The 14,209-nt window shown below is 40.5% G+C and overlaps 1 protein-coding gene across 1 annotated transcript in view; it reads right to left on the bottom strand.

The window, feature by feature from the left end:
- MICAL2 (microtubule associated monooxygenase, calponin and LIM domain containing 2) overlaps positions 1 to 14,209 on the bottom strand; it is a 147,776-nt gene that overhangs the window by 75,747 nt on the left and 57,820 nt on the right. Inside the window, exons 13-17 of the mRNA XM_088667510.1 lie at positions 11,723 to 11,922; positions 10,615 to 10,727; positions 5,098 to 5,154; positions 3,850 to 3,999; positions 1,164 to 1,274 (exon numbers count right to left, since the gene is read on the bottom strand). Of these exons, the coding sequence (XP_088523636.1) occupies positions 1,164 to 1,274; positions 3,850 to 3,999; positions 5,098 to 5,154; positions 10,615 to 10,727; positions 11,723 to 11,922 (631 nt within the window). The remainder of the gene's footprint in view (positions 1 to 1,163; positions 1,275 to 3,849; positions 4,000 to 5,097; positions 5,155 to 10,614; positions 10,728 to 11,722; positions 11,923 to 14,209) is intronic.

The raw sequence follows: 14,209 nt of genomic DNA, 5'->3' as shown, positions 1-14,209 counted from the left end.
GAAGTGACAGGGGGCTAGGGGTTGTCTTCCAGTTCTAAGACTTGCAAAAATTTCCAGTACAGAGAATAAAATGATAGTTGCTAACAGGTCATTTCTATACTAGTATTGCCATAGAGTCTCCTCTGTTTAGTGAATATACCAGAGAAGAGATAAGAACATAAAACTTTCAGCAACAGTAACTCACAACACAGCTGCCCATGCTTAAGTTTATAAGGCTGCCTCTAGAGAGTGCACATGTCCATAGGTGGGGGAGTGGAAGGAATCTAAAATTCACAACTGATTATCAGCTCAAAATGCCCATGTTGTCTTAGCTGAATTTGTCTGTGTTCCTCAGAAGTGGAGAATTTGGGAATCAAGCTCGCATTCTCTAGCAGGCCATATTGGTTTGTGGCATATGCCAAGCCAGAATGCAATTCAAAAGCAGGAGGCTCAGAGGCAAGCCAAAATGCATGGGAAACTCTTCAGACAGCTGTAACCGCAAGACTCTCTTTCAGGGGATTTGGGAAACTAGGATAACTGTGTTTATTTCTAAACATTTCCCAAAGGTGTGCTCTAGATCTTTTATTGCCTTCTGAGTCAACTAACCATACCAAAGACAACCCTTGGAACAAAACCTTTAATTGCCTAAGTATTATAACAGACAGCATGCTTCGAAATATGCCACACCAAACTTTGCTTTGCCCAGGCTTTAGAAACCAACACATGCTATCATTTACAATTACCCGTGTGTTGGGCTCTGCCTTGTTAGGAGCTATGGGGTTTTGCTATTATATTATTTGTTGCTATTGCTACAACCGGAGCATATCGTCTCCTGCCTTTGTCCAATGGCAAAACTGCCACAAGTCTTCTACTTTAAAAAGGCAAGGTAAACTATGATCCAGTGTGAAGTGCAGTGCAGCACAGCAACAGTGGAAACCGTATCAACCCATACACCAACATGCTAAGGAAGTTGTGTGAACCAGGCCTTTCATTAAAGTCTAAAGATGGCAGCAAAGCCCCATGCAATCTCAACTCCTTTCATTCTTCACATTCTCCTATCACACAGCAGTCTTAAAAAGGCAGCTAAGCATCTCTATGCTCCTGATGTTTCTCACTGATGTTACCCACCATGCTTTGCAGCCATGTTAGAAAGAACTGACAGTCACTCCCTAGTGAATTCCTACCTGACTTTTTGGTGGAGGTGGCAGGTTACAGGTTGGCTCCTTGGGTTTAGCAAAGCGAGGATTTACAGGAGGGTCGGAAGAAAGGTGCAAAGCTGGCTTATCTACTAGATCCTTAAATGTAAAAAGCAGAACAGTTCAAGGAGATAAAGGAATATCTTATGAAGACTGGGAACAGGATTGAAAGACAGTATGAGGCAGAAGAAATGAGAAAGCACATTTGAAGGCTAATAAAGGTGCTTTGTTAGGGTTCCTGCAAGACACATTCGGAATTTATTACCATACCGCAGTTTGTACTTTTGACACCCACAGATGGAACAGTATGTGAAATGCACCGTTTAATGTGACTATTTAAAGAGCAAGCTACAGGCAAAGTAGATGTTGCACACATGAGTGCAAATAGGAGATGATCTCATTATTTTCAAGTCATCTTTGTGTCACAAATTACTTATGTTATATGGGTGGGTGGTGGTTTCTAAATATGTTCTTTCGCTTGTATGCTCTGTGGACTTACTAGGAAGGCAGATCTGAAGTGTGAACATTACCTGAACAATAAATAAATAAATAAATAAATACCCCACAAGGTTCCGTCTAGCTTTTGTATCTATCACACTGAAATCCAGCAAAGGTCTAAATAGATTCAGGATCTGATCTGTTGCATAATCACCTTGAGTCTGAGCAGTGGGAGACCAATACAAGAGGGTTCTTTAAAGTTTGCTAACTGTCTACCATGTGAATTTACTTGGTTTTGTCATTTTTTTCATGTCAATGACCAAGAAGTGTAATTGTGCTACCATAACTCACCATGTGATCAAGATGATCTAAGTGTTAAGCAGCTTACAAATGAGTTACAGCTCCTGAATGCTTTATCCATAAGCACCATCCTAAGTCTATGTGGAGGAATAGCCAGCACCATTCCCATTGCTAGGCTAGAAGCATAACATTTCCCCTAAGCATAACATCCACAAGTCCTATGTACAGAGAACAACTCTAGCTCAGAATAAGGGAGGCAGCTTTTAAGTTAGCATAACTATTTACCATACTTTTCTGTGTATAAGACTAGGTTGTTGTTGTTTTTACTAAAAATAATGTTAAAAGGGGGGATAGTGTTATACACGGGGGCAATCTCCACTTTCTTAATTTGAGTCCCCCAAAATAGGGGAGGGGTAGTCTTATACACAGGGGCATGTTATACAGGGATACCTCGAGTTACAAACACCTCAGGTTACAAACTCCGCTAACCTGAAAGAGTTACCTCAAGCTGATAACTTTGCTCCAGGATGAGAATGGAAATTGTGTGCCGGCAGTGCAGCAGCAGCAGCAAGAGGCCCCATTAGCGAAACACACCTCTATTTAAGAACAGTTTCAGGTTAAGACCGGACCTCCAGAACGAATTAGGTTCGTAACTAGAGGTACCACTGTACACGGAAAAATATGGTATGCCCCAGCAAATAGCCTGACACGTGTACATAGGTTTCTGTCGAATTTTAAACGTTTTTCAAGCTAGCTCATTTTGGTGCGGTGTAAAATTTCAGAGTGCTCACTAGGGCTACTAATTTTGTTTAACCAGCAGTGCTCTTTGAAAGTCTTGAGTCCCAAAGCAGTTTGCTAACCAGTGCATGGGTAGTTCAGTGAAATATATATCAAAGCCATCTAGGTCTGTGGAATACCCAGTTATCTGGATTGTGGCCTTCACATCACTGTGGAGGTATACATAAATCTTAATAGGGTTGGGTATACATATGAACAAAAAAAGGGCCCTATTAATTTATATCATATATTTAAGCAGAAATAAAAATAAAGCTACATAATTGCTAGCCCCTGCTTATAGAACTTGCCATAAAAAGCTATGTTTGTTTGCAATGTTGGCATAGTATCTATTTACTTTGTTTATATACTGCCTTCTTGCAAAACATCAGGACGCTGTGCAGCAATGTAAGAAACCTTTGAAAGCAATACATAAAAAACCTTTAAAAGCCATTTCCACATGTAATTCAGAGGGTTTACTCTATGTTAGTTGGATACTACCTACAATTGAACTTTTATTGACTTATAATGAACAGAAGTTGTTAACTACTCAAGGTAGCATGAAAGCAACAATCTGTTACAATATCCCAGTATTATTAAATAAATTTACTCTAACATCCAGTTATCAGACAGTGACTTGGACATTACCAATAATATCAGACTTTCTAGTGTCTAAAGTGATTCCATGTGCATTTCACCCCAACAGAGCTACTCGTTTTGGCCCTTTGGTCATTCCACCCAAATACAGGAAATGCAAAATTGATGTTTCTTTCCCTCCCACATCTTGCAATTCCCATAACTACCTGTAGGCAGTCTTCCCTGTCTGCCCTGCCTATGATCATTCTAGCCATTTCCTATGCATGTGGACACCCTGAAGCTTAAATGGAACTCCATTGCCCTGAAGAACTGTTCTTGTGCAAACCCAGGTAAAGCTTCCTCAAAACTATTGACTAGAAATGGTTGTGAATGTTGAGGAATTATCTCTTTAACAACTGTGTAGATATGACATGTGTGAAGTATCCAAAGAGCTCCAACTACCAGTTTTCATTTTAAGTAATTCAGGCTTTGGGCTCTAGGCATGTTGCTCATAACAGCTGATTAGTCATGAGAAAGAACTCACCCCCATTTTCTCAGAAGAATTTTACAATTATTATTTACTCACCTGCCTCCGTAGTGAAACACTGGGAGCATTTTCTTCGAACTTGGCTAGGAGTTGAGTTGCCATAGACTTCACTTTGTTTTGATTCATTCCTTCTTTCAAGTCCCCTAGCTGGTTACCAGAATTTGTACCTCGATTCAAAGAACTTGAAGACTGCAATGAAGCAATTGAAGGATAATGTATATACTCCACTTCAGAGAGAAGGTTAGGGAGAGTCTAATATGGCATCTTGACCAGTACACAGGCCACAGAAGTGTCACTGAATGCATGAAAAGTAAAACCAACTTTAAACCAAATTTAAATAGGATCTTCAATATTATATTTGAAATGGGGTGACCCAATAGATTTTAAATTCAGATAAAATGAATCTGGGCCTATGGCTGTGTTCGAATCCTCACTCAGTCATGACCCTCACTGGGTGTCCAAGGGCCAGTCGCTGCCTCTCAGCCTAACCTACCTTCACAGGGTTGCTGTAGGGATTAAATGAGAAGAGGGAGACCCATGTATGCCACCTTGAGCTCTTTGGAGAAAAGGGTGGGATAGAAACGCCATTAATCAATCACTCACTCAATCAATCAATTAATCAATGGTGTGCATTGAGACACACATGCAAGTAATGGAAGAAAGCAGAAAGCTTGTGAAAAATGGAAGGTTACTTTACTTTCCCCATGTTCAGCCTATAAAGCCTTATTCATAAACTATCTATCTATCTATCTATCTATCTATCTATCTATCTATCTACATTCATAAGTCCGGCTTCAAAAGAAGGTAGACTGGGAATAATAAGGTGGTGGCCATGGCATCTGGTCCCATCTCCCACTTTAAACTGTGGGGCCTAGCATGGTTGGTTGGTTGGCTTTTACTTTTGATGAAGAAGGTAACTTCACACACACACCCTTTTCTGTGTATGGATCAGAACTTTTTGGGCATGTTTATAATCTATAATGTAGATTCTATTTTTAGAGAATAGTGGAGAGAAATTAAAGCAATGCCTGTCATACATTGTGTCTGTGGGTCAACATCTTCAACAGAAGCCAGGCTGCAAAACCAGCTGCAGCTTCTTCTACCAAAATCATTTAAACAAACAGAAGTCAAATTAATATGGATGCCCACAAATATGAAAGGAAGACCTTCTTTTTGTTTTTTACAATTGTTATACATTAAAGACTTAAGGGCACTTGATTTGCCTAAAACTGTATAAAAACATATACAGTACCAATAACAAATTTAACCATGGCAATTAGTACTAACCTCTTCAAAATTAATGAGACTTTTACGTCGCCTTTTACTGGTTTCATTTTCTTCTGCCTAAAAACAATTGGAGGAAGCAAAAACATATCATTCACAACGGCATACACACTCAGAATCTATCAACTTAATAGAGAATGGCATCTAAAATGAAGACATCCCACAAAACTAAATTCACTGGTCAGTGAGAAAATGAATGGGTTGATCAGACCGAGGAATTGAGGTTAGGCACTAGCTTTAATTTAATTACTAAATAAGCCTGTAAATGTTTCCACTGACATATGTCTACAGAACTCATTCCAGGCCATTCCAGGCCATTTCAGTCATCATAAAAATTAGCTGAGGCTTGTTCTGCCATTTCCATAAGCATCTCCCTATCCTCAGCAAAATGTTATCTAGGAGAGACCAAGCTAGACTTGATGAGGCAGCGATGCTTATTATACGTTGCTTATTCCTGTCTCTCCATTCACATAAAAAGTGGGGTGGATGGGGTCAGATCCCAATCCTCCCCGCCCCTTGCCTAACTATTCTGTCAGCACAGGCACTTTTCTTCCCCAGCCGGCTTAAATACCAAAAGTAAACTGAACTGAGAACAGTTGCCTGAAGCCATGGGAAGGCCAGATATTGCAAATGCTTTCATCCATGTGCCCCTTTTAGTATACACGAATGGCCAGACATTAAAATAAACATGGATGCCCAGTCACAATCAATTTTGCCCAAACATATTTGCTCCTTAATTAATAGCCTCATTAATAGCTTTAGGCTATCAACTTCCAGAATGGCTACCTAGGGCCTGTACAGCAACCATAATTTTTTTTATCAATAAAAGTTAGATTATCATTTTCGGGTATCATGAAAGTCAAATTTGAGCAACAGCACATTCCACCAGGGACAGCTGGAATCTGAAATTTCTCAAGTAGCATTAGGCATGTTTGCAACAAATTCATTGGACTGGTCCTTCAATTCCTCCATGTTACTTTAACATAGGCTGATCCTATATACTTGGTGCCTCATTATGAATTAATGCCAAGATATCTCTTATTCATAAACTAAACCATTTGCATTATATTCTTCAGTAGATTTTAGTCTTGCAAACACCTGGAAGGGATGGTTTTGTTGGATAGACAAGGTCACCAACTGAACTTCCTACCTAAGTCAATATTTCAATATGGATTCTCAAAACCCAAGGCCAGCACTAGCCACTATACCAGACTGATGAGCTAAGAACATGGCATTCAGTTTGCTGACAATGGCTAGATACGCCTTCAAGAAGCTTATGATATCATAGCAATCCTGAATGCGCTTCTATAACACTGAAATAAATGGAGGTATGCAGCTCAAATGTGCAGTGGTTTGCAGTCATTATGTGACTCCATAAAACTCCCATAACTCTCATAACAATTCCCATTTTACAGATGGAGGAAATAAAAGCTGGGAGAAATACTTTGTTCGAGGCTCGTCAGTGGATTAAAGGCTATGCCAGAGGCCTCAGACACATTAGTTCAGACCAAAGCCAAGAGTTCTTTCAAACGAGTCAGAATTACATAACAAATGCTTTCATAATAACCAACGCTTATAGAAGTCTAGACTCCTCATGCTACAAAGCATCTGAGTGTGTTGCTTTAGGCAGGACTTTGGTGGCAAAATGTACTGTAGCAGTGAAGCACACATAACTTTTAAGCACATCATTCAGTTGTGGTAACTGAGCTCAGAAGATCAGAACTCCAGTGCTGCCTGATTCAGGGCCTGCATGGATCTACAGATTTAATTCACAGACATGAGAAATTATCTGCTATATGAACTGGTGAGCAAAATGCTACCAACACCCAGCAAACATGCTGTAGGCTCTGGCTTGACTGGTATTACGTTTCAATTTTCTTTTCTTAAAACACACCAAACATTTTTGCTGGAAAAAATATGTAACCTGTCTGTGTTCCTGCAAATGTCAAGATCAACCACAGCCTGCAGCCTTGTAATCTGCACTGTTGGCACTTAGCAGGGGCGGAGGGAGAGAGCAAGATCAAAGAAACAAGGGCTTCCTTTTTACATTTCCACTGCTTATAATAAATCATGGTGTAAGGAATCAAGAATGATCTCAACCCTAACTTTTGGGCTGATCCCAAAGAAAGAGAAACGGATGACAGTATGTTAAGTACTACGTCTTCCAAGTACCGGCTCTCACTAACAAAGCATCGTGTTCGGTGTAAGCATTAGTCAGCCTAACAAGACTAAACACTGCGGTGGCACAATTTGTTCTGCTGGAGTTCGTACGTTCCCTCTCACGGGACAATAGAACACTTCTTATCTGGAGTCTTGAACAGGAGTCTTTGGTGAAGGGATTTCTGTCTCTCCTTACTGCTGAATATGACTGACATAGGAATTAGAAAATTCAAATCTTTATACAGTACGAAAAGATTTGCTGCTAACAAATGAATAAAAACAAAGAGAAAAGCTGCAGGTAGAAACATTTCCCCCCTATGTATAACAAATGCTGTTAACATTGTACCATTATAGTTGAATAACTTCTCCCCACAGATGCCAGTCTCTATTTTTAACAAGTGGTGCTTGTGATAGCCATTTCAATAACAGTGGTTAATTAAAAATTGGTGATATTGACAAAATTAAACAACTACTAGGTAGTATTCCAGACCATATGCTTCGTTCGAACTACAGTGGTGCCTCGCTAGACGAATGCCCTGTAAGACTTTTTCAAGCGGAGGTTGCCTCACAAGATGAATTCGTTTTGTGAAAAATTCGTCTAGCGAATTGCGGTTTCCCCTTAGGAATGCATTGAAATTCAATTAATGCATTCCTATGGGCAAAAAAATAATACAAAATAATTCAATGCATTCCTATGGGATTCGCTAGACAAATTTTTTGCAAAACGAATTGACTCACAGAACAAATTAAATTCGTCTAGCGAGGCACCACTGTATTCTACAGTCATGCTTTTTATCAGCTTACTGACTATGGGTGCTATTTGACTATGTCATCCTCAGAATAAAGTCAAGGTAAAGGACCCCTGGACAGTTAAGTCCAGTCAAAGGCGACTATGGGGTGCGGCACTCATCTTGCTTCAGGCCAAGGGAGCCAGCATTTGTCTGCAGACAGCTTTCCGGGTCACGTGGCCAGCATGACTAAATGCAATAGAAAACTGCTAGGCTGGCAGAAGCTGGGACAGAACAACGGGAGCTCATCCCGTTGTGGGGATGCAAACAGCCGACCTTCTGATCGGCAAGCCCCAGATGCTCAGTGGTTTAGACTACAGCACCAAGTCCATGGATTTAAGCTGCTACTCTAAGTACGACTTAGGCACCCTTAATACCATACATTCAAAGCACGACAATACCACTTTTAGCAGTCATGGCTTCCCCCCCCCCCCGAATTCTAGGAGTTATAGTTTGTTAAGGTTGTGAGAGTTGTTAGGAGACCCCTAGTACCTGCCCAGGCCTATAATTCCTGGAGTGGTTTAACAATAAATCTCTCTTCCTAGGTAACTATAAGAATTGTAGTTCTGTGAGGTTGATGCGGGATCTCCTAACAACTCTTTGCATCCCTAAACTACAGCTACCAAAATTCTTTGGGGGAAACCATGGCTGTTTAAAGCAGTATCAGAGTGCTTTAAAGGCATTGTACAAAAGGTGGTCTTAGTTAGATACCAGCCCATGCCATTGTTTTGTCTTTCTACTTAATGCCCCTAAGATCTGCAGAGGTCCAAAAAGGATTTCCTTAAAAGTGAAGGTTCTCATTTTCCTAGAACCATATTAGATTTAGTTGGGATCAAAATGATTACTGATAGATACATACAAAGTGCTCTCTGATCCAGCAAAAGCGCTTGTTGTTGGAAGGAATGGGGAGATTTTCACCAATTCTCATTTCCCCCTACAAGCTCCATCCATTTCCAACACACAGCCCACCAGATAATTTTTTCAGGGGGTGCAAGTGGCTGTAGAGTGAAAATAAACTGACAAAACCCACCTCCAAACTTTCCATTAATGAGATAGTTTTGCGAGTACCGTAAGTGTAAGGGATTTCTGGATCTAACAACCCTTAGTTGATAAAGTTCAATTTAAATTGTAAGGCTCTAAGAAGGATTTTGCTTAATTCTATTCTTTTGCATGTACTTAGTTCTGTTAGGCCCTCTGAATTATTAAATACAATATTATTTACATTTTTATTGTCCAGTTAAGAACAAGAAAACTGTGGGGGGGGGTAATGAAGATGGGTTCAATATGGATTTTTAATTCAGGTTAATATTAATGTCCAACACTAATATAAACAGGGCACAAGTGTGCAGTGTTGTAACGACTGAATTGTCCATGAACAAAAAAGTTGTTAAGTGACACCTTGAAAAATACCATATCAAGTTTTTAGCAAAACAATCTGCTGGAAGTTTGCTTTGAGAGGGTGTGGTATTCTTTCTCTCCTGGAAAATTTGGTTTTTGTCAGTTAGGCTTCTGTTGAGTAAATGTGCCAGCTCTGTTTGCATGGCTGAGCGAAGAAATGCTGTTTCCTAAAAAGGGCATGAGGTAACTGCTTAGTAGCTAAGTGTTCATATGATTTGAGGATGTTATTTATAGAATGGGCAACATAAGAATGATCTTATACTTAGTTCTGAGTAAATTCTTCCTAGAACAATTTAGTGTTTTTTTCAGAAGACCCAGCTGAGGTAATTTTAAATGCAGACAAGGATTTTATAGATTGGCAAAATAATATTTCCTAACCCTTTCCTGCTTCATCCATGACCCTCTTAAAACAACAGAGACATTTTACCCATTTCTCTTCCAGCATTAAGGTTAAGTCTCAGTTTTGCATTCTGAGATTGCCACGAAAACAGAAAATAATAAAATTCTAACCCAAAAAAGTGGAAATTAAAGCAAAGGAAAGTGTGCATTTGATTTGATACAATAAAAAATAATACCCTCACACAAAGATGAAAACAAATTTACTGAATCAGAACATTTTGTTGCATGCTGAAGAAACTTCACATTTGGAATATAAACCAAACTGAAGTTTATCTTACTTGACCCAGGAAATAACCAAGATAATCTCACCTAACTAGATGAATAAATGATCTGGCTCAATATAAGGAAGCTCTCTGTGGCCTCCAATGGGGCAATGTGTGGGGCTTAAGTACCAACAGAAAACCAGAGAGAAACTCTGCTGCTACAGAAGCTTTTAGCAAGACATAGCCAGTAACGACTGCCCCTAATAAGTAAGATCTCTAAAATTTCAAATAAATCTCCTGCCAATTGACCATAATCCCTCCCCCAATTCACCATCCACAATGCTGCAGTGAATTTCTAGAGGAAAGTATTCTGCAAATAAGCCTGGGAACTGCTTTGCTGGATCAAACCAAAGGCCAGCTAAGTACTGTACTGTACATAATGTCTCCAAATACAAAATTCTGTTTTGGCTGTCATAACTAAAAGCTCTTTGATGAACACAAGCCTCTATTAATTTGGTTTATAATTGCTTTTTTTTTAAAGGACAGAGCTACTGAAGCTATAGGATGCTTACTTTAGGTATTCTCTTCCTTGGAAAAGTTAAATTCATGTAGTTATTAAAGATGAAGTTGGATGATTTTGCTGAAGAAAGATCCTTTCTTTCTCCATTTCGCTTGTCCGTAGCACCTGTTCAAACATGGATAAATAAATAAAATAAATATAAAGTATGCTGTCCAGCAACTGGACTAAGAAAATACTCCTCTTAATAAAGCATGTTTTGAAATTTATCCCCGAAATGCAAAAAGCTCTATTTTACTCAATTGTATTTTAAAATAACATCACTTTCTGAGCCAAATAGCACAATCTTATTCCTATTTATCAAATTTTTAATATTACTATATTCAATGGGTCTTATTCAAGCCAAGTGTGCCTGAGATTGCACTCATTTGCCTATAAGCCAATCTAAGTTTTCCCCATTGTGTCTTCTTTACTAGCAAGCATCATTGAAATTTGTATTACTGTACCTGGCCTGTAAATAGAAGTTTCAGCAGCTTGTAATCTAAGAGATCAAATACTGTTGCCCTAGTTCTTCTCTAGTTCAGATTTTAATCAACATGGAAGATGTCTTCCAGCCTTGCCACTCCCATCACCACTTCCCTTCCTTTAACTGGTGGAATGGAGGAAGATCTTTCTAATCCTGGTGGCTGTGGACCATGTGGAAGGTTCACTGGAATATGTCTCTCTCTTATTGGTATGGTACTGACAGATATCACTGTACTGAGAAACCTCATGTCCCAGCACTCCTGGTGCCTGGTACATACGGTAAGTCAGATTTTTTTACTTGTTAAGATGAAGTGAATGAGTGCAAAGCCAACAACTTTGTGTGAAACATTACAGCAACACACTAAGTAAAGATGACCATGTCATCCAGCTCTGGATAAAATATGTAAGGCAACATAAGCCATTCACAACATTAGACATTACACACACACACACACCCCATTTCCTTTTAAAGCCTGCGATAACTACAGAACACAGCTATTACAGTTGGACATTCCAGAGCAAGTTATATTGGAGCTGCAAGGCAAACTTTGGCTCGGCTTCAGGGTCAATCAGGCAAGCTGTAAAACAGTGAAAGGCTGGCTTCTCTTAAGACTTAAGAGCAACCTAGATTGACTTACCCACAGCTCTCAGAGGTGTTCCCCTAAATAGCTCATAGAATTTTGAGAGGTACATGACCATACTGAGTTTATCAGGCTCTCCAGAAGACACCATCTCTTTCCCCGTAGTGACGGGCGGAATTCCAAACTCGCGCTCAGCAATGTCGAACGCCAGCTGGTTGTTTCCAACGGCATCTTCTTCATTCAGGGAGTCAAAGTCACTTGGGGATTCAAAAAGAGGGGCACATCAGTCTGCAGAAGTGTTGATATTTTAGTTCCCCTGCCCTGCCCTTCAATAACATCTTCTCTTTTGGAAACATTTTATAAGTAACCATTTGAGAAGTCTGCTCAATCCTCCATGGAGAAATTCTGTTGAGGAAAACTGGCACCCCCACCAAACAAACAACACATGAAAGTGACCAAGCACTTCGATTTTAGTCAAATCTAAATACTTCTATTGGGTTGAAAAAAGTTGCCTCCTTGAGCAAAACTGAACATGTGTGGTCTAGGAATCAGCCAAGTGCTACCCTTGGTGCAAATCACACTTCAGCCTTCAACTCACTGGGTGGCCTTGAAAGCTTGCCATCTCATCTTCAATCCCCACATATGCAAAAGAAACAACCTCGAATTGTGGCTTAGTCCCATCAGTTCGAAAGCACGTGAAAATGCAAGTAGATAAATAGGAACCGCTACAGCGGGAAGGTAAGCGGCGTTTCCGTGTGCTGCTCTGGTTCGCCAGAAGTGGCTTTGTCATGCTGGCCACATGACCTGGAAGCTATACGCCGGCTCCCTCGGCCAATAATGCGAGATGAGCGCGCAACCCCAGAGTCGGTCACGACTGGACCTAATGGTCAGGGGTCCCTTTACCTTTACCCATCCACAATAGGCATTCAAATCAGGATCATACCACTTTGAACAACCATGGCTTCTCCCAAAGAATCCTGGGAACTACAGCTTGTAAAGGGTGCTGAGAGTTGCTAAGAGAAACTGATTATCCTCACAGCGCTACAATTTCCAGAGTCTCCTGGGAAGAGGGATTGGCTGTTAAACCAACACTGAAAACTGTAGCTCTGTGAGCGGAACAGGGGTCACCTCTCTGCTGACAACGACAACCAATTCACAATTCAAAAAGCCTATATGAAACAGCATGCGCCAAACTATAATATGTTGAAACTCCTATCACAGGAATTGAGGTGGGGGATACCTGCAAGTATTTCTGTCCCTGGTGCAAACATGGCAAATGCTTGAAGGGAAGGGGATGCTTGCAACGTGGCAACAGCATGTCTGGACACAATGCCCTGCCCCCCCAAAAACATCTGGTGAACTTTTTCAGTCATATTTGGGGGGGGCAGGAAGGAAAAGGCTATATTCTTCCTTTCAAAAGAATGCCAAATCCCTGTTCCCACCAGCACAGGCCCTGGAAAGGTGCTATCAAAATCTTTCCACGCAGGTATGGAAGAAATGGTCCTGAAGCACACTAGGAGTGCATGTTTGCCACAGTGATGCAAAGTCTTTAAAAGGCGGCCGGAGGTGGGGCATCCACTACTGTCAAATCAAAGTGTAAATCTTCTGCCCCTAAAGATTTTTAACAATTTCTCCAGCTCACCTCCAAAAACTGCAGCAAGTATTTCTCCACTTTTACAGCCAGAGAATTAAGCTCTGAAAACAAGGAAATGCCATTGGCTGAGCTGTATTACACATGGATGAATTCCTCTCACCTTTCAAGGGTTTAGTCATTGTACTTATGATTTCACTTCAGGAAGGAGACACAGCTGGTGAACCAAGGTGGGAACAGGGCGCAGCATATTCAACATGTAACTTGATAAATCAATAAACCATGCCAGACTGAAGAAGATCCCTAAGCAGTGAACCTGATCTTTGAGAGAGGATGCAATGCTATTCAAAAGCAGATGAGTTCCACATCCCTGGTTAGTTAAACCACCAACCAACAGTGCCCCTCTCTTATCTGGATTCAACTTGAGTATACCAAGCCACATCCATCTCACTATGGATAATTCAGAGCCAGGCATCCTCATCTAACCCTTAACCACATTAGATGAAAAAGGCAGAATGAGACTACAGTAGCCTACTCATGCTACCTAAACCCCAACTTCTAGAAGACCTCTCCTAGCAGATTAATGTTGATGTTAAATAGTATGATGGGCAGAACAGACCTTTGCAGAGCACCATAACAAATGCAATTGATTTATGAAGAAGAAAACCCCATCCCACTTTCTGGAATCAACCCCTCAAAGAGAAATGGAAGTCCTTGAGCACAGCATCTCCCACTTTCAACAGGACAGACCACCCAAAAAGTATACCATGGTCCATGGGATAGGCAATGAGAAGTCCAGATCAATTAGCAAGAGCTAGACTGCACCCTCTCTCAACAAAGGCAGTTTCAGTTCGCAAGCCATGCCAAATAATGACTGAAATGGGTCTAGGTCAGGCATCCCTAAACTTCGGCCCTCCAGATGGTTTGGACTACAATTCCCATCTTCCCCGACC

Source organism: Zootoca vivipara, chromosome 1 (genome assembly GCF_965207765.1).
Source record: "Zootoca vivipara chromosome 1, rZooViv2.hap1.1, whole genome shotgun sequence".
In the NCBI taxonomy this organism is placed as follows: Eukaryota; Metazoa; Chordata; class Lepidosauria; order Squamata; family Lacertidae; genus Zootoca; species Zootoca vivipara.
Note: the sequence above shows the minus strand (reverse complement) of the source record. Positions and strands in the feature narration are given on the sequence as shown.